The 19,787-nt window shown below is 42.7% G+C and overlaps 1 protein-coding gene across 6 annotated transcripts in view; it reads left to right on the plus strand.

Annotated features, from left to right (window-relative positions):
- NYAP2 (neuronal tyrosine-phosphorylated phosphoinositide-3-kinase adaptor 2) overlaps nucleotides 1–19,787 on the plus strand; it is a 185,743-nt gene that overhangs the window by 142,801 nt on the left and 23,155 nt on the right. For all 6 annotated transcript variants that reach the window (XM_068954295.1, XM_068954291.1, XM_068954293.1 and 3 more), the window contains 2 exons: nucleotides 361–573; nucleotides 9,083–9,186. In XM_068954295.1, the coding sequence (XP_068810396.1) occupies nucleotides 361–573; nucleotides 9,083–9,186 (317 nt within the window). The remainder of the gene's footprint in view (nucleotides 1–360; nucleotides 574–9,082; nucleotides 9,187–19,787) is intronic.

Here is a 19,787-nt window from a genome sequence, read left to right on the forward strand (position 1 = left end):
GAAATTATTTCCAAAGAAATGACAGCTTAAAAGAATTAAAATATTTTCCTAAGTTGTTAATAAAAACGTAATTTGATAGGATATCATTTTCAGAAATAAATGTTTTTGTGGCATGTAAAAGTTGTAACAAGAAAGTCACGTTGTACCCACCTAGTGCATTGTGTCTTTTTTCAGGAATTTACAAGTGTGTTGAAACCAACATTCAACATAGGTTTTAGGAGCAGAAGGTAAAATCATGATACAAGTTGCCCTTAGAAGGTTTATGATTAGTATGTATGGAATATTGAGTGAAAGATTTGTAAATGACACAGATAATTAGCAGGCAGTCTGTTACAAAATGTGATCTTGTGTATTTTGTAGAACCACTGGATGAGCTGAAGATCAGAAGTCACAGCACTGAACCACTACCAAAGCTGGAAAACAAAGAGAGGGGAGGCCATCACGGGACAGCTTCCTCCAGGGAGCCAGTCAAAGCTCAGGAATGGGATGGCACGCCGGGGCCGCCAGTTGTATCCAGCAGGCTGGGGAGATCCTCTGTCAGTCCAACCATGTTGGCTGGAAGCAACAGCTCAGGTACGTCCAAGTAGCAGAGCAAGGACTATCTTGTCAATCTGCTTGTGAGCTGAAGGATCTCTAAAGATATGCAGGTGAAGATAAACATCTATATTATTTAGACTTCCAAATAACTTACAGAATCTGCCCATTAAGTTCCTTCAGTAATAAGCGTTGTTCTGGCTGCTTGTGCTCTGTATTTGGGACAGGATTGGGATCGTGGTAAGTCACGTAAACGTGCTGTTCAACTATTTTAATAGAAATAAAGAATTCTGTTTGACATTAAGGAGGGACGCTGTGGCAAAGAGCCCCCCCCCCCCCCCAATTGCACCTCAAAGAGAAGTTTATAAATTCAGATGTCACGTGCCCTGACAAAAACACACATTGATATGCACAGTGAGTGGACACAGGCAGCCTTTGTTTTATGCTTACATGCAAATCGCTAGAAAAGTGGCTACAGATTTCAGAAGTGCAATTCATGTGCATCAATTTTATACATCAAATTGCATATATATATAAAATAGTGAATTGTTGTAAATCATTGAAACATAACGCAACCTGTTCTATAAAATGACTAAGCCAAACACAACTGATACATGAATGTACATTTATCATATATATAGCTCTGGGATAATCACTACAAGGTCACTTTTTGAGATTTGACAGGTCACTTAAAAGAGAAACTTCCTATCTTATGGGTTTGATTGTGGAAAAATACACGCTTTAAAAACAATTGGCATGTCTAGTGCTGGAGCCGCGTGACCGGTCTTCAGTAAGAGTAAGACCGTGAACAGGCTCAAACTGGAACAGGACTCAAACAGGAAAGTGTTCCTGCAGAAGAGGTCAGGTGGAGCAGTCAGCGGCAGAGATTAGTCTCTACAGTGCTGAGCTAGCAGAGCTACAAGCCCCTCACCCAGAACATTGCTTCCCTGTGCGATAATGGAGTGCTCATTTTCCTTGCGTTTCTGGAAATGACTCCAGAAACGCAGTATAAAACTTGAACAAACTTTATTAATGTACCGTTTGCCGCAGTCTTCTACTCTGGCGTTTCTTGCTGCAGCCCCCTCAGCCAGTCTTGCCTGGGGCAGCGAAAATGACTTTTCTGCAAATCTCCTGACTTTAGCCACAGGTTATTTGGGTGTTAATTCCTTCTGTTTACTTGTATGTTCTCGTAAAGCGTTCTGGTAGGTTGGATTTTGCCACGTAACTATAAAAGCCTATAGCTTTGTTAAGAATACTCTTCCAAGTACTTTGCATACGTTAAAGAGACCTTGCTCTCAGTGTTAGTCCTCTAGGCTAATGCCAGTAAAACAGAGGGTACCAAATCAGAATAATAGGACATCAGATGATTAGGCCAAAGGTGTGTACCCACCCCTTCAGTTCTGCCAGATTAACAACAGTACTGGACAGAATGGAAGGGAAATGAGAAGTATGGAGCGAGTTCTCAGCAAAATGCATCGCTTCTGTCCAACCTTTCTGCGTAAGTTTTATTTTAAAGGCTTGGTTGATCTCCAAAAGCAGACAAAACATGTTGGCCACAATGTTTAATTGGCATCAGCACACTGTAATAGTTGTTGAATCATGCCTTGATTTAGTTGACTGTGCCTTTGTCTTACATAGCCAGGACTTTCAAAGACTCATATGGAAAGAAAAATTACAGAAATATTTTATGGGCTGAATTTAGACTCCTTTTTTATGATGAAAATCTGTGAGCTGATTATGATTTTCCTTTCTCCACAGTTTTTATGACATTTCATTTGATGAATATTGCCTCTCGTCTGCCACGAATATTTTTCCCCCGTGTCTCTAGCTGTTGCCTGAACAACATGTTTTACCTTTAATTGGTGGGGCATTGCATTCAAAATGCTGCACACAGTTCTACACAGTTCTCCTCAGTGAACTTGTACATGAGCTGTAACAGTTCATCCTTTGCAAATAAATTAGGAGTTGTAACAGAATGCAACAGAGATTTAATCTGTATGGATACAAATGCTTTCTGGAGTCAAGAAGGTACAGTGATTCTGTGCTAGCAGTTCGGGACTTAGATTTGCCACAGAGCCAAATAAAATCAGGGCAGGGCAATCCCTATTACAGTGAGTTGTTGTTGTTGTTGTTGTTCTCTTTCCAGCATCAGAGTTAGGAGAGATAAGGCCTATGTTTGTGTGGACGTATCCTTGAAACACCACAGTTTGCTGCCTGGCTCCTAGTTTGCGCTGGGTCTGGGCATTTATTAGGCCACTGTTGGGACAATTTGAAGAAACGGGGTTTGAATTCTTCTGCTGTAAAATGGAGAGGATCTGAAAGGACTTTTCATATGTGTGTTCAATGGGCAACTCTGCTGAGACACAGATTAAGTAGGGGTTAGAGTGAGTCCAAGTGAGTACGCGAGTGAGAGTGGTGATTTTATCCAGATCTGTGCACGTGCGAGGTTGATCAGAGGGGAAATTAGCCATCTCCCAACAAGAACTTGAACGCGCCTGGCTTGTCAGATGCACAGGAGCACCGCTGTCCCTGATGACTGACGGATCTCTTACCTGTCACATAATTGGTCAAGGCCACTTTCTGTCTCTTGGTATCGTATTGTTTCTTACAGAAAGTGATGTCAGTGTTTTTTGGGCAAGCTGGCTGTTAAGAAACTCACTGCAATTGTAGAAAAGCCAAAGGAGCTCTGTGAAACAGAAGGCTGGGATAGCTTCGCCCCGGGAGCTTTGAAGAGTATTTTCTGGAATGTTGCTTTTTTTTTTTTTTTTTTTGAAACTGCAACCATGAAGCATTTTGCATTGCCACCTGCTGCTAGAGACAAGCACTGCACTGCCTTTTAAATCTTTCATATAGTCTACTTAGCTGCTGTGTCCTGTTTTTAAATCACCATCAGCTTGTCATTCAGCCAACCTCGTTAGTATTCAATTGAAAATGTAGCAGATAATCGGGAAAGGTGTAGCTGCTCTTCCTGCATTGGAATTAGTGGTTAAGATTGTGGTGGGATTGCCGAAGTAGTGAAGAGTTAAGTGCAAGCTGTCTGGGAATGAAGTGATGCTTGTGAAAGCTGAGGTGCAGGGTGCATTCATCAGCACAGGAAGGGACTAGTGGCACAGAGTAGCGATTCACTCCAGCCGGGCTGCTTCACTCAAAGACTGAGTGCTCCCACCAACCCTAAATTCTCTCCTCAAGGGCAATATCAAGGTATCACTTGCTACTAAATCCTCAGGGCTTCTCCAAGTGAAGGCAACGTAATGCTGGAGGTAGAAGTAGCCCTCTGAACAAGGTCGAGACCAGGAGGTGGTGGTTCTGGAGGTTGCTTGCCCTGGTCATGTTCTCAGTGCACAAGCTCTCCTAGCAGTGTCCGTCATCTAAAATAAAAGAACTAGTACTGGGGACTGCACGCTATGGGCGGGAAGGTACCAGGAAGGCAGGTGGAGAGCGTGTGTATGCTCCCCAGTGTGTGTAGTGTCGTATTATCCCAGAGCATGACGGTTAAAGAGCACACTGCTCTCTATATCAGTGACGTTACAGCCATTTGGGATAATGCAATTGCCAAATTGTCCATTTGGTCCAGAGCCCTAAGACCGACAGTACCCTGTGCCAGAAGCTTCAGAGGAAAATAATAAGGAAGTTTAAGAAAAAAAAAAAACACTACCAGTAGGATTTGTTTATTCCTTACTTCATTGCCTCAGTTGCTGTCATAGACGTGAAACATAGCAGTTTAGAACAAATCTTAATTTAAAACATACCCCATCTAACGCATGTTTTTTTTCTCATTATCTGGCTTGTTTTTGAGTCTTTCTAAGCTTTTGGCCTTTTGATTTCTGCTACACTGAATTCCACAGCTTTTAGTGCTCCCTTTTTGAAAATAGTTCAGTTTAACATTAATTAAGTTTAAGTGAGCAGCTTCTGCAGGTGAAGTCCAAAAAGCATTTTTAAGTGGCAAAGTATTCTTATGCACTTTCTTCCACCTTAAGATTTCATCATTTCAAGTTATATTATAGCTTACTCATCTTTTTTAGGAGACCAATATGGCTAAGCCAGTATGAAGATAATGGGTGCGATTCATTTTTTCAGTATGCATGTTTTCTTTCTCTTTCTTTTTCCTTTTCCTTTTTTGCATGTGATTACTCCATAGCCTGTCACATCGCCGTGTTTAATTCAAAACGTGCTTCTTGGCAGCTGTAGCAAATAAGCAGTATTTCTCTTTTCATGTGCAAAGAGGAGACTATGACAGGATAAGAAGCTTCTCCAATGCAAGTGACAGCCAGAGTATTTTTTTGAATTAAGATTAGGATAGGCAGAATGAAGGCTCCCCTGGATGAATAAAGGAACTCTTCCAGTTAAGATCCAAAAATAAAAATCATGCAGAGCCGTTGTATTTCTAGAGAATATAGGAAACCATATCACAACGGTATAAAACTGATGAAAAATATTTCCGAAAGATCATGTCTCATCTCAGCATTCTACTTTAAGAAAAATCCACACTCACCCCAAAAAACCCTGCAGCCAACCAGCGTGATACATCTTTACTTAAGATGGCAGCATTTGGTAACACTTTGGGAAAACAGGTCATTTATGTGGGTGCTTCAATGCATAATTGGGTACCCAATTTTAGGCAATCATATTTGTAATTGGAAAGTCTCTATTTGTGTGTTGGGCATTTTCTCCTAAAGTTCCCATCCTTAACACTGTGCTTTGGGGCTGTTCCTTTATGTCCACGTGTGATCCTATTGGCATCAACCGAACTCACCTCAAATCTGAAAGTCCATTAGTGCAAGTCCCATTTTAGCAGACCACATTTGCAGGTTTACTTCAGGGGCTGACGGCTAAGATGGCTATGGTCCCCAACCACTGTGATCGCTGGGAGCCTCATGGGTGCTCTGGGTCGCGTAACAGGGGACAGATACCCTGCTGACCAGCCATCCCCTGCTAGCATTACTCTCCATCTGGACATGACTCCTGGAGGTGGTTCAGGCCCTTAGTGAGCAGTGACTTTTTCAAAACATGGCGCACCGTAAGAGATCTGTCGTTTGACGCTGTGCAAAATAGTACTACAAAAGTATCATCAGCTCACTGTAGCAACTGAATCTTATGAACTTGCTACAAATCTACAGAGCAGCTACGCAGAGCAATCAGCTGGGTTCAAGCCTCAGGATGCCCACAGATTGCAACGGGCATCTCTAATGGCTACTCAAGTGCTCTGCATCTTCTGGCACCCATCCAGTAAAGCACTTAGACATACGCCTGTGAGTTCCCTAGCTTAGCAGTAGGCTGTTAGCCCTTTTTTGGCATTTGAGTGGCTTACAGCAATGTCAAGAAGCCCCTAGTTGTGGATTCAGAGTGGGTCTCATGTTTGGAAGGGAGCCCTTGGTACCCTCTCCTCAGCAATTTTTATTTAGAACCAGAGGACACATCCACACAGTAAAGTGAAGCTCAGTGTGGAGATGTGGCACTATGCTAACCTTATTGATATGGATCTAAGTGTATTTTAGCAGTATTATTATGGGCTGTAGGCAAACAGGCCCTCCCGAGGGCAAATCTCTACAGAGACTTCCCTGTGTGCTTATCAGGCTGGCTGGCAAAAGCTCTACACCACACATCACTGTTACAGAGCGGACTTCTCAAGAAATCTCAAAGCTGCTCATTTCAGCTGTTAAAACTGAGCTATCTCAATATGGTCCACATGATACTTTCACGAGAAACCATCCCTTGTTTCTCTTACTTCTTTTTAGACAGCCAAAAGCAGAAGTTATTATTTCAAGTGATCGTTGTACTCAAAATCCAGTTAGCTTCAGTACAGTGAATACAGTTTACACAATTGAAAAACAACATGCTGCAGAATACAGAGCAGTGAGTTGGGCATCACTTATGCAGCAGACCGTTTATGGACTTTTTTTCCCACAGTAGGGTGCAGTATGAAGCCTTTATTCACAGCACGAAGTGCAGGAGAATGGAGTATTTATTCGGTTTAAAAATGCTCCCACTGAAGCCAAGGAAATGGCTATTAAAAAAATCCAGCATTTCCCTTTTGGTGCATAACCCAATCTCAAACTTTAAAAAACTAGATGGAGCCTTGTCTGGAACCTCTCTTGGTAGAGATCACCGTGGAAATTGCGATAGTTCTCTTAATACTGTAAAATATATTACAGGGAGATAAAGAAGGAACTAATACTTCATCTGAGCGTGATAGATTTTATTTCTTTGATGCCAGATGAAAGGACTCTCTTTGGCAAGGAAATGGTAATCTCTCGTTGCTGCACATATATCCAAATTGGAAATTATGACACTTTCTCTGCTTTCCCAAAGCAAAGAAAACTCTAAAGCAATGGCAGACAATGCCTTGGAGTTTTTGACATACTGGGTATTGTATTTTGCTTGTCACAGCAAAAACGCAGTGTTTCTACTTAGCAGTAGGGGAAAAAACAACCCAAAAAAACCAGTTTTTGCCCTCACTGAAACCACAGCAAAATTTCAGGAGGGAACAGACATGAGATCCGTTATTATATCTCTATTACTGAAGGAAACAATCAGAAGTCTGGCACACAGTCGGTGTGAAATCAGAACAAAAACAAATCTAATCAAACCTTCAGAATAACTGCCCAAGTCCAAAAAAATCAAAACAACAGATTATGAACAAAATGCAAGGTTATGGGGGGGATTAGTCTGCTCTTTTCTTCATGTTTATTGCCATGTTGACTCGTGCTATGTTTGCAGACTGACTAGGGATGAGTGAATTGAATAATGTATTCGTCAACCAGCATAAATATTTTTGCTGCTTAGCCAGCTGGATGTTAACCAACCTATTAATATTTAGTTGCTGAATATTCACCCATACAGATGCTTTCATTTGTCTGAGTGTTCCAGCTTAAGCGAACAGCTCTTCTCCATACCCGATTGAATTCTGAAACATCCTAGGAAAATAAGTTAAGGTGACAATGAAAAAGCATCAGTGAGGTGGAAGGAACATTTTTTAGCATGCTGCTGGTGGAGGATGTAATGTGTCTGCTGTCTTGAACTTTCCAAGAGGTGCTAGGTGACGTTAGGGAAGTGCCAGTGATGGATAATCTTATTCCTCTCAAACAATGGACCAGCCAGTGGCTAGTGAAGGTGCTAGAGATCCCATGTAGGAGGGAGAGGGAGATTTGTGTAAAGTGAATACAAACAAAGCAGCACTGTAAATGAGGCATGAGAAAATACATTTCAGAGACACACAGGCAAAAAAGATACATGAGAATATATGTGCTTCAAAGGCAAACCTTCTAAACCAGGCTTGTCCTTCCTCTCTTCTTGAAAAGAAGAGATTGAATAGGAGATACTCTTTCAACCTGTTGTAAGGAGACATGGTATTATTATTACTTGTTATTCATATTAAAGCACTGTCATCCCTGCTAAAATTGAGGGCCTACTATTGTACGAACTGTATCTGCGCAGTGCGATAGTCCTTGGTCTCAGTGTTTACACACTAAATAGAAAAGACAGGTGCAGGGTCAAGAGGAAATCTCATAAAACATGAGCAGGAAGAACACATTCATCCAAGCCAGAAGTCTGGGATGGGGGAAGGTGTTTCCTCAATCATAAACAGGAAGTATTGTAGGACAAATAATTTTCTGAGGCAGAAACAGGTAGATCTTTTTCTCAGGAGAAGAATTTCTTCTAGGCCAGGTATGGGGTGTCACACACTGTAGGGCAGCACACTTGTGTCAGCATAGCTCAGGCACACCAACCTTCTTCCAGGACTGCTGAGCTGCGCGGTCACTGTTATGTTGGTGTTATAACAGTCATAACCTGCACTAGGGATCAGCAGGGACCTTCTGAAACATGCCTCCGTGAACAAGAGAAGGGAAGTGAAATAACTCTGTGATTTCTCTGCAGTTCTTCTCTGGAATTGAACTTTCTCTTTTAATTCAAAGCCATCTCCGCTTCTGTAATTGCCTCTGTTTTAGGGAACTATCTTGCCACGGTTGAAGTTCATATTTCTATCCTTTCCTCCCTATTTTCTGTCTGATCTCAAAATTCAGTGCCATTAATAGATTTCCTAGTGATCTTTGTGACCTTCCAAATCCCCAGGCACCACAGTATCCTTACCACTTGTATACGTTTCCTTCATTTTCCCTCTTTTTCATTCTTTCAGCACAATCGCCCTTTGGGGTGCCATCTCCTTTTCCCTCAGCTCTGGGGTGGAGACATGAAACTACAAGCCTCTGTAACTCCCTTATTCACTGTCATATTTAGCGGGGAGTAGAGGAGGGCACTGGGGAAGAGCAAGTTTCCTTGACATGCCTCCTGTCTGCCTCTTCTCTTATGCCCTGTAAATCAACCTCAGAGATACCAGCAGACAAGAAGGAGGCTGGGATGTGGGATGGGTTCTGTCCTAATCCCCATTCTTCTGGTACCAGCTTCTTTTGTCATTCAGCCCAAGACTTTATCTAGAAACCTAGCCTGGGTTCTTGGTTTCAGGGGGATCCAGGGCCTGTCATGTTTCAGCTTACTGCAGCACTAATCAGCCTCCAGTTCACTGGTGTTTTTCTTCTCTCTTCCTTCCCAGAGCCTAAAGCAAGTTGCAGATTAGGTCGGTCTGCGTCCACTTCAGGTGTGCCTCCTCCATCCGTTACTCCCCTCAGGCAAGCCAGCGATCTTCAGCCGAGCCAGGTACCATCGTTAGCCAGTCGTGAATGACTTCATGTACTGCAACATGCCAAATGTTTCTCACCTCCGTGTCTGTCATTTGTTACAGTAAATGGTTTTTTTTGTTGTTGTTTTTTCTTTATTTTCCGTGCGTGTGCGTGCATTTGTGTGTGCGCATCTCTCATTGGCAATGAAATCCCCCTGGCCATAGCCAGGAGAATTTTCTTTGCACTTAATTCCTTATATCCTTTTCTGTCTTCATTCTGTAATATAAATGTAGCAAAGCTGTACTGTATGAATTGGCTGGGTTTTTTATTTTTTCATGTTTTGTGTACTTTTTTACTGTCTTTAAAATTTATCAAACTTTGATAAATTTAATCTATGTTTCAGTGTAGATTTATTTTAAATGTCTTGTCTAAAGCACTTGCACCAATGTTTGTCAATGACTTGTACGTACCTTTGACTCCTGCCTAGTTGTACTATAATATTTGTGCCAGTCTTGCATTTGTTTTGAGCTCGGTGCATGATTGTATTACACTGTGATTTATCACTGTCCTGAAAATTGCTCTTACAGCAAATTACTTTGTTTAGTTAAGGCAGCTGGACTCTCTTCAAGCTGAGGCCGTGTAGTGCTTACAGGTCTATTAAATAGTCTGCTGTAGTTACGTTCGTTGTATATTGTTAGGAATCAAAAAACAAATCAAAGAGGTAAAATCTCCTTTTATCTTAAACTAAGATACTTTTTTTTTCTTTCCATCAAGAACAAAAATGCCACACAGACCCTTGAGAAAGAACTGTAAGTGTTTGAGTTAGGCAAGTTTCTCCAACAGAGAGAAAATGCAAAAGAAATAAAGGCACGGGAAACCTATACTTACCTTTATTTTATATGCTAATACTGAAATTGTATCACTTTGCTGCGTAGATGTGTATTATTAGTTTGACAGAACTAACTGCTGAGAGTAGCAGTTGAGAGAAAAGGTTTCCCCTAAGCGTAATGTGAATGCCTTCTATCAAACTCAAAGCATTCCAGTCTTGTATTGTTTGTGTGTATGTGTATGGGCCTACACATCACTGCGTGTATGTGTGTGGCTATACATATACACAGAGCCATAAACATATATGTATATATATGTGCATACATATATGTATATACACACACACCCATACATACACCCATACACACACCCACACCCTTACTTAGAAGGTAGATTTTTGTTTGGCTTTCAGGGAATCAGTCCCTCATAATCCCATGGAATTTCAATGAGATTTGAGGAGGGAACTCCTTAGAACTGCTTTGCAAGTAATCCCATACTTAATTTTGTTGTAGCTCAGTGAGTTTCTTCAAGAAGTTCTTGGCCAAAGCAGAGGCTGGAAGAGTAATGTCAATTTACTCAGGCCAGAGAGCCAACTACTTGTTAGGAAGGTTATATTTGGATAGCCTAGTCTGTGGGTTAAAATTCTTTAACATGCCGAATGGAAGCTATTCCATTACTTTTGAGTCCTGCTGGAAACAACGCCTAAAAGAATCTTGCACATTACTAAAACATATTGTACATAAGAAAATCCAACCCATAATGGTAACTCAAAATGACAGCCCATTTAAATACCGTGTCAAGCGTTCCTTCATCTCAGGAAGAAATTAGGGCAATTGTACTTCCGAATGTCCCAATCTTCATGTGAAATATGATTTTTTGATTAAATAAGCCTTGCAACAGGCATGATGCTTTGCTTGTTACTTAGTGGCAAAGGCACCTTGGATGTTTTGAGGGGGTTTTAGTCTCTCCGTTTATATTAAGAAATAAACAATAAGCCTTGAAAGCAGTAGCTGGTGTGATAGAAGAGATAATGAGCCTCTTAGAAGCTGCAGCCGGGGTTCATTGAAACTGTGAAGGAAAAATCCACCTCACTTAATAGAGAAGAAAGGAACAAAGACGGTAAGGGGAGTTTTCAAGTGACTGTAGAGGGTATTCTTGTTAATTGAGTAATGTATGGTATGGACATGACTTTATGAAAAACAACAAAAACTGGTAAAAGCTTTTCCCCCAAGTAAGTCTTCCCCTCAAGTTGTCAATTTATCATTGTCAGTCTGTTAAGCTGTCATTTATTATGATGGTGTCATTTTTTGAAGGTGTGGACTTGATTCCAGTTGAATGACAGAAGTCATTCATACAGACGTTACTTAAATTCTTTTCTTTTCTTTATGCACCTACCTATTCTATCTGTCTTAATGTGCAATCAGTCTATGGCAGGTAAAATGTGTTTGGAAGTGTCTGGGATGTTAGCCCATTCCAAGTCCAATGGATTGTGGCATAGAGGCTATTTGTGTTTGTATGCTGTGCCTACTATAGAGTATTGATACAGGTTTCCTTAATCACATCATAATCCCCAAAGTTAGATTTACAGAAGATTAAGAGGACACTTTCTGTGTGAGATGGATGCAACTGACTTTCACAGAGGGAAGCAAGATAGAGGAGTACTTCAGGGAAAGGGCAGATTACTGTATTAATCAGTTTTCTCAAACCTTCACAAATCCCAAGCAGATGTTTTGAAAAACATTTAAGTTATTTGGGAAGAATTCAGATTTGCAGCTGAGCTCTCCAAGGCCCATCATTTTTAATACAAAATGATTTGTGCAAGTGGTGAGTAAGCTTAGTGATTAAAAATGAGTCTGAACTAAGGAAATCTAAGTTTCAATCCTGATCAAATATTGGCTAACTGTATAACTATTGACATTTAACTGCTGTATGCCTTATTTTCTTATTTGTTTATTGGTGAAGGAATTGTGAGGATTAACTAGTTAATATTCATGGGTATTAACATTTCCATAGTGTATAGGTGCTAAGCATTATAGTGATCACTGTTAAATTTAAAAAAATGATTTTTTTCTACAGGCAGAGATGAATTATGTGGCTGGTCTCTGATGGAGAACATTTATAAATTATGTAGTGTATGGGTGGCCAGGAATTACAGGCACACTGACCCAGAAAGAGAGCACGCTGTTCTAAACTTAGTTTTGGTAAATTGTGAGGGCATTTTGAAAGACCTGCTTGTAAGAAGTAACCTTGGATTAAGTGCGAATTGACACAATTTAAATTGAAAGGTAAACAGAAGTTATCTTGGAACTGAAGTTATTGATTGTATAAGGACAAAGTTTAAGAAGTAGCAAAGGAAGTCAACTGGAGAGCTTGGCAAATAGCTTTTGTATCCTAAAGATGGGAGTGTAACTAGCAGAGAAGTGTTGTAGATATTCTGGAACGGGATCACTTGAAAACATTCTGCAAAGTCAGCAGAGAGCTTACAGGGAATGGAAAAATGTTCTAGAAAGTAAAGAAAGTTGTATCTGAGAGATCTAGAAATGAGTAGATAAAATGAGAAATAGAGGAAGTCCATCTGAGTTTGGCCTTTCAAAGGAAATGAAAACAAGCACCAGTCTTCTGTTGCCATCTAAGCAAAAAGAGAACAGTAGAAGCAGCTAACCACCACGCAAGGTTTACAAAGTAGAAATTACACCTAGTCTCAGAACTCCCCAAAAGGAGATGGTCTCCCATATTGCTAGGGCCTGTATGAGTGCCTGGGAGTCCTGCAGTGGGCACGGTGGGGTGTCTCGCACACTGCCAAACGTGCATCCGTGGCCAGGGACCTCCAGTGGTTACAGAATTGTTCATGTGTGCAAAGCGACAGGATTGGGATTCACAGATACCACTGCTGCTGTTCCCTTGCAGATACCACTGCTGCTGTTCCCTTGCCTCCTGTCGTTCTCCTTATCTTCATCTCAGGATAACGAAGGATTACATAACACTGATGGACTCAAAAGTCTGTCCTCTATACAACATACATGTGCGCTAAGCATGTCCTTTTCCAGCACAAAAGGTTAAAATGGTTTAAGCAACCTGCACCGTAGAAGTCCCTCTGCTGGATGGGAGAGCATTTCACATCCATGTTTTTACTATACATAAAATATCATCTCTAGGTTTGCCAGCCTTCTCTTAAACAGTCTTTAGCACAAGAAAAAATCTACTGGTCTCCATTAAAAAAAAAAAAAAAAGCCACTGTAACTATCTCTAGATTTTTGGAGCAAATGAATTTTGCAAAATGACGTTTGTTTTCATTAAGATGTAGACAACTATTGGAAAATTACTTGTATTAAGCTGTATGATTGTAACAGTATATCAGTGCATATTTATGAAGAAGATCCACTATCTAAAGGAAAATACACCCTTTGAAAATGAAACTCCTGATAGTTGCGATGCATTATTTTAGCTTTTCTGCAAAGCAGAGCCTATTTTCAGACATATTTCCACAAAACTGTGTACCTTATCTGCAAACGTGCAGCCTCTCATCATGCTGGCAGTTAGTTACTTGCTTTTCACTGGGAAGCTAGCAGTGTCATTCCTTTACTGTGGTCTCCTCAAGGGGTGCTTGCTTTGTCTCCAGAAGGTTTGCATGCCTCAGAAGGTCTGGTACCTTCTTGTGGGGAGGATTCAGCAGTGATATCTATCTCCAGTTTAAGCAAGGAAAAAAGATTTAAACTTTACAGTGATGATCAAAGCAGAATCCAAAAGCCACAGTGAAATTAGAAGGAATAACTCAGACAAGGGACTAAAGATACACAGACAGCTATGAATTAGGGAGCTTCAACTTGCATTTATAACAGGAATGAAGAGAAAGCTAGAAAATGTATCAGAATCAATACTCAACGCTTTGTGGCTTTTTTTCCTTCAAAAAAAAATCAGCTCAGTTCATTACTTACCTAGTATCTGTTATATTGTTATCTCCCTGAGCCTACAGCAAGTTGAGACCTCATTTTTCTTCCCTTGTAGCACCACATCAGTGAGTACAGCGGAGAAGGCATGTAATTAGATAGGCCCAGGTGATGGACAGATTAGCCATTACCTTCCACAACTGAGATAATTGTCACTTATTTTATGATTATCTCAATACAGCATAGCAGAGGGGAAAGGCCCCCATTCACAGAATGAACTTGACCACTTACTTATTGTGTTGCACCAAACGAAATGAATCCATCAATAATTTATAGGGGTGTGTATCTTTGATGGGCACAAAATTTAAATATAATTTGGGTTCTTAAATTCATATTTTGGGAGCTAAAGAATAAGATAGGCTCTTTAAAAAGGCTGAGTGTACTCTTTAGCCTAGATTTGTCTTACCTACCTCTGAGATGTCTAAATTAGGGCTATAACGTAGGTTTCCTTGTGGATTTTAAGCCAACGAGGAGAAGTATGCTGCTGGATCTTGTACTAACAAACAAAGAAGGTCTAGTTGGAGATGTGAAGGTTGGGGGCAGCCTTGGCTGCAGTGACCATGAGATGGTGGAGTTCAGGATTCTGCGAGGAGGAAGCAGGGCAATAAGTAGGATCGCAACCCTGGACGTCAGGAGAGCAAACTTTGGCCTCTTCAGAGACCTACTTGGAGGAATCCCATGGGTTAGGGCCTTGGAAGGAAGGGTGGATCCAGGAGAGCTGGTTAATATTCAAGCATCACTTCCTCCAAGCTCAAGATCGGTGCATCCCTCTGAGTAAGAAGTCAAGCAAAGAGGCCAGGAGACTTGCATGGATGAGCAAGGAACTCCTGGGAAAACTCAAAACAGAAGAAGGAAGCGTACAGAATGTGGAAAAGGACAGGCCGCTTGGGAGGAATATACTAACGTTGTCAGAGTATACAGGGATGTGACGAGGAAGGCTAGGGCCCATTTGGAGTTAAATCTGGCAAGGGATGTCAAGGACAACAAGAGGGGCTTCTTCAAATACATCAGTAGCAAAAGGAAGACCAGGGAAAATGTGGACCTGCCACTGAATGGAGTGGGTGTCCTGGTGATGAAGGATACAGAGATCCTGAGTGCCTTCTTTGCTTCAGTCTTTACTGCTGAGGCCAGCCCTCAGGAATTCCAGACCCTGGAGACAAGAGAAGGAGTCTGGAGAAAGGAAGACTCTCCCTTGGTCGAGGAGTGTCGGGTTAGAGATCATTTGTGCAAACTCGACACCCACAAGTCCATGGGCCCTGACGGGATGCACCCGGGAGTGCTGAAGGAGCTGGTGGGTGTTATTGCTAGGCCGCTCTCCATCATCTTTGAAAGGTCCTGGAGAACAGCAGAGGTGCCTGAGGACTGGAAGAAAGGCAGTGAGACTCCAGCCTTCCAAAAGGGCAAGAAGAAGGGTCTAGGGAATTACAGGCCAGTCAGCCTCACTTCAGTCCCTGGAAAGGTGATGGAGCAGCTCACCCTGGATGCCATCTCTAAGCAGGTGGAGGACAAGAAGGTGGTCAGGAGTAGTCAGCATGGATTCACCAAGGGGAAATCATGCTTAACCAATCTGATAGCCTTCTCTGATGGAATGACTGGCTGGGTAGATGAGGGCAGAGCAGTGGATGTTGCCTCCCTGGACTTCTGCAAGGCTTTTGGCACTGTCTCCCGTTACCTCCTCATAGGTAAGCTCAGGAAGTGTGGGTTAGATGAGTGGACAGTGAGGTGGTTTGAGAACCGGCTGAATGGCAGAGCTCAGAGGGTTGTGATCAGCGGCGCAGAGTCTAGTTGGAGGCCTGTAGCTAGTCATGTCCCCCAGGGGTCAGTCCTGGGTCCACTATTGTGCAACATATTCATCGATGACCTGGGTGAAGGGACAGAGTGCACCCTCAGCAAGTCTGCTGATGATACAGAACTGGGAGGAGCGGCTGATACCCCAGAGGGCTGTGCTGCCTTTCAGAGGGACCTGGACAGGCTGGAGAGTTGGGCAGAGAGGAACCTCCTGAAGTTCAACAAAGGCAAGTGCAAGGTCCTGCACCTAGGCAGGAATAACCCCATGCACCAGTACAGGCTGAGGGCTGACTTGCTGGAAGGCAGCTCTGCAGAGAAGGCCCTGGGAGTGCTGGTGGACAACAAGTTGACCATGAGCCAGCAATGTGCCCTTGTGGCCAAGAAGGCCAGTGGTATCCTGGGGTGCATTAGGAAGGGTGTTGCCAGCAGGTCGAGGGAGGTGATCCTGCCCCTGTACTCAGCCCTGGCGAGGCCTCCCCTGGAGTGCTGTGTCCAATTCTGGGCTCCCCAGTACAAGAGACACATGGAGCTTCTGGAGTGAGTCCAGCGGAGGGCTACCAAGATGATGAGGGGACTGGAGCGTCTCTCCTATGAGGAAAGGCTGAAGGAGCTGGGTCTGTTCAGCCTGGAGAAGAGCAGACTGAGGGGGGATCTCATCAGTGTATACAAATATCTAAAGGGAGGGTGTGAAGAGGATGGGGCCAGACTCTTCTCCGTGGTGCCCAGTGATGGGACAAGAGGCAACAGGCACAAAGTGCAACACAGGCAGTTCCATCTGAACCTGAGGAAAAACTTCTTTACCGTGAGAGTGACTGAGCACTGGAACAGACTGCCCAGAGAGGTAGTGGAGATATTCAGAACCTGCCTGGACGTGATCCTGGGCAACATGCTCTAGAGGACCCTGCTTGAGCAGGGGGTTTGGACTAGATGATCTCCAGAGGTCCCTTCCAACCTTGGCCATTCTGTGATTCTGTGATTGTATGGAGAGGTTCCTGCAGAGGTGATGCAGTTTCACTAAAACCGCAGTCACCCTATAGAGCTGCATGGCTGTTATTTTGGATAATTTGAAGTTTATGCTCCTAATTTAGCCCCCTCTGCTGGTGCCCAAAGCTACCTGTAATCATTCCTGCTCTGTGTGTGTTAGAGACTCTTGGACTTTTTCCACCAAAGAGAAAACAGTCCTTAAAATTTCCTTTGCTAGGTAATATGCATTCATACCTATTCAGACTCAGTCTGCAGGTGCTAAGTATTTCGGGGAAGTTCAGCAGGTACGGTTGGGACCTATCTGAAGTTGTCTTTGAAATGCCATACGTCTTGGTGGGGCTCATTGGCAGAGCCTAGGGGAGAGCAGGAGTTTATGGTGGCTGTGGGAAGTGCGGACTGGCACTTATTTTTCGTGTTTGAACCCACAAATGAAACTCTTTTAAGGAAATGGAAATCCAAGAAATTTTGCAGAATCTCGAAAGCAGGATTTTTCTAGCATTGTTTTCTACTATGTGTGTATTAAAAGTATGTAGTGAAGCAGAAAATAGAGTTCTACTTTAAATGTATAATTGGAAGAGGTCTTTGAAGGTCTCTCCTCATTGGGAACATGAGAAAACGTCCCCTTTATCATTTGGGTCTGCACCGGAGAAATCCTGGAAGAAAAAGCACTTTACCTTTTGAAGGAGGACTAAATACTAGGAAAAGCCATATATTTTTTAGCAACAGGCTCTCGAAGCCAGGCCCCTTGGGCAGGCGGGTGCGGCTGTCCCCGGCAGCGCGGCCGCGCAGGGGGCGAGCGGGGCCGCGGGCGGAGCGCAGCTCGGCGGCGCCTGTGCCCCGAGCAGGCGGTGACGGGCGCGCTGCGGCGGCGCTGGGCGAGCCCAGGGCGCCGCCTGGCGGCCCCGCCGGGGAACAAATGATTTCGTTTGAGAAAAGCGTTACTGCCTTTCTTTCTTTCTTTCTTTCTTTGCTTTCTTTCTTTCTTTGCTTTCTTGCTTTCTTGCTTGCTTCTTGCTTTCTTTCTTGCTTTCCTTCCTTCCTTCCTTCCCTCCCTCCCTCCCTCCCTCCCGGCTGCAGTCATAAATGTTGTGTCAAATAATTTGCGAGAACCATATGCAAAAGTTGTGGGCAATTTGGAAAGCTCTTCCTTGCCCGTACTCGCGTACCCACAAAGGGGTGGCTGTACGTCACACCTTGCTGGCTGCAATCCCAGAACAGCCTACACAGCCTCGCACCACATCAGCTGTGGTTAGGGAGGAAGGGAGAAGGCTTGCTCTGTCCTCCCTCACCTGGGCAATGCCTAATTCTGCCATACAACAGCTTAGTTAGCGTTTTGTTCAAGCCTCGGTGTTTAGGTACTAATGAAAATGCAACTAAAACACCCACATTTTACCATGAAGAAAAAATCTAGCATTAAAACAGATGTGAGACCTTATCCTGGGGGCAACTATTATTTAATTTTGTACTTGAGCCAAAAAATCCCGAAGACACATTTTAATTCTTCCGGTTCTAAGTAAAAGAATGCTAAGAAGGAAATATGCTAACAAATAAAAAGCTTAGATATCTTTTCAGCTGCTCTCCACATGTATTCTTAGAGTAATACCCTCTAATTTAAGCACAGTATAAACTCGTTGAATGAAATTTACAGAACTTAATAGAAATAATTTAGAGTTCAATCCTGAAAGGTACAGAGTACTCTTCAGCAATGCAGTTAAGTATTTGTCTCATGCTTAAGTGCATGAATAATCCTGTACTGGGTGAACTAAGAGTCACAAGCCCAGCTCTTAATTTCTCTGCCTCAGTTGTGTACACAAAGCCTACTGTAGTCCTTGTATGCATTGTATGCATTGTGTTCACCCTGTAATTAATGGGTGCAAGAAGGGCAAATTGTTACTATTACGGCTATAATTATTTTTGAAGGCACCTAGACAAAATACTCCCACAGTGAATTGACATCATGCTTTAGTTGGCGAGCGTGCATCAGAAAGCGCATGGGCTCTCAATTACTCTGTGAACATAAACTATGCATCTTTGCGCTTTTGTTACTCTCAGTGCAAAGTGGCAATTTTCCTCAGCAATAGCGTACAAAAGTTCCAGCGCAGTCAGTAAACACCCTTCAGTTGTCAGGCCTCTTAGCAGGGCCAGGCTCCTGCCTGCCACGGTTAGTGAATTCTGCTGCTGAAAAATGAGCATGTATAAATCAAGACCGTGCTGTTCCGTATCTGATCACAGCAGTCTTTTTTTTAACTTCGTTACATGAAAGAAATACGATAATTGCAGGTAGGTGGAGAGCTCTGAAGTATTCTTTCATCCTGTTGCAATACTTGGGGAATGGTAACAGGAAAAAAATATGTGCTAGTAAGAGAAGTCATATCCGCTTCATAGTCTAACCAGTGTGATCACTTGGTACTGTAAATCCTTGCTGGATGCATTCCTCCAAGGACAACAAGCTGGAGCTAGTATCAACACTAATGATTCTGCTTTTATTGTTCTAATAGAGCAGAAGGGGTTGCAATGAAAGGACCAGCTTCTGTCATACTTCCTGGGACACAGGGGAAAAAACATCTGCCTAGGCTGGTGGTTAAAGATCTCAGGTGAGATGAAGAAGTCCCTAATCCTCATTCAGAAGGAGAATCTAGCTACTCTGCTGACTACCACTCTGGTGTGGCTTATTCTGTCTCTCTTATTTCCTCTCATTTTCCAAAGTTTTGGAAGTCCACCCTTTATTTTAGAGGCAGAGTGTAAAAACATGAAACAGTTCATGGAATGGTGGTGATCATTTTCATCTTCTCTCAACAAGCACATGCCAAGTCGTCTTCTTCAGCCAGTGCCCTGCCTCTGAGATCTCTGTACTCCTAGGGACGAGCTCATGGTTGTTCCCTCTTTGATACTTGATCTTTTTTCTTCATTTAAAATGTATGTTCACAGTGTGGGAAACAGTCCTTCAGCCTCTTGCTCTGTAATCAGAAGCCCCATGGGTTTTTGGTCTGGATTTTCTGTATACCATTTATTGCTTTGGATAGTAGCTTCTATTTTTGCCTATAAAACTACACCCTTGAAGGGCCTTAATTGCTCCTTCTGTTTAACCGTC

This window comes from Struthio camelus, chromosome 9 (genome assembly GCF_040807025.1).
Source record: "Struthio camelus isolate bStrCam1 chromosome 9, bStrCam1.hap1, whole genome shotgun sequence".
Lineage (NCBI taxonomy): Eukaryota > Metazoa > Chordata > Aves > Struthioniformes > Struthionidae > Struthio > Struthio camelus.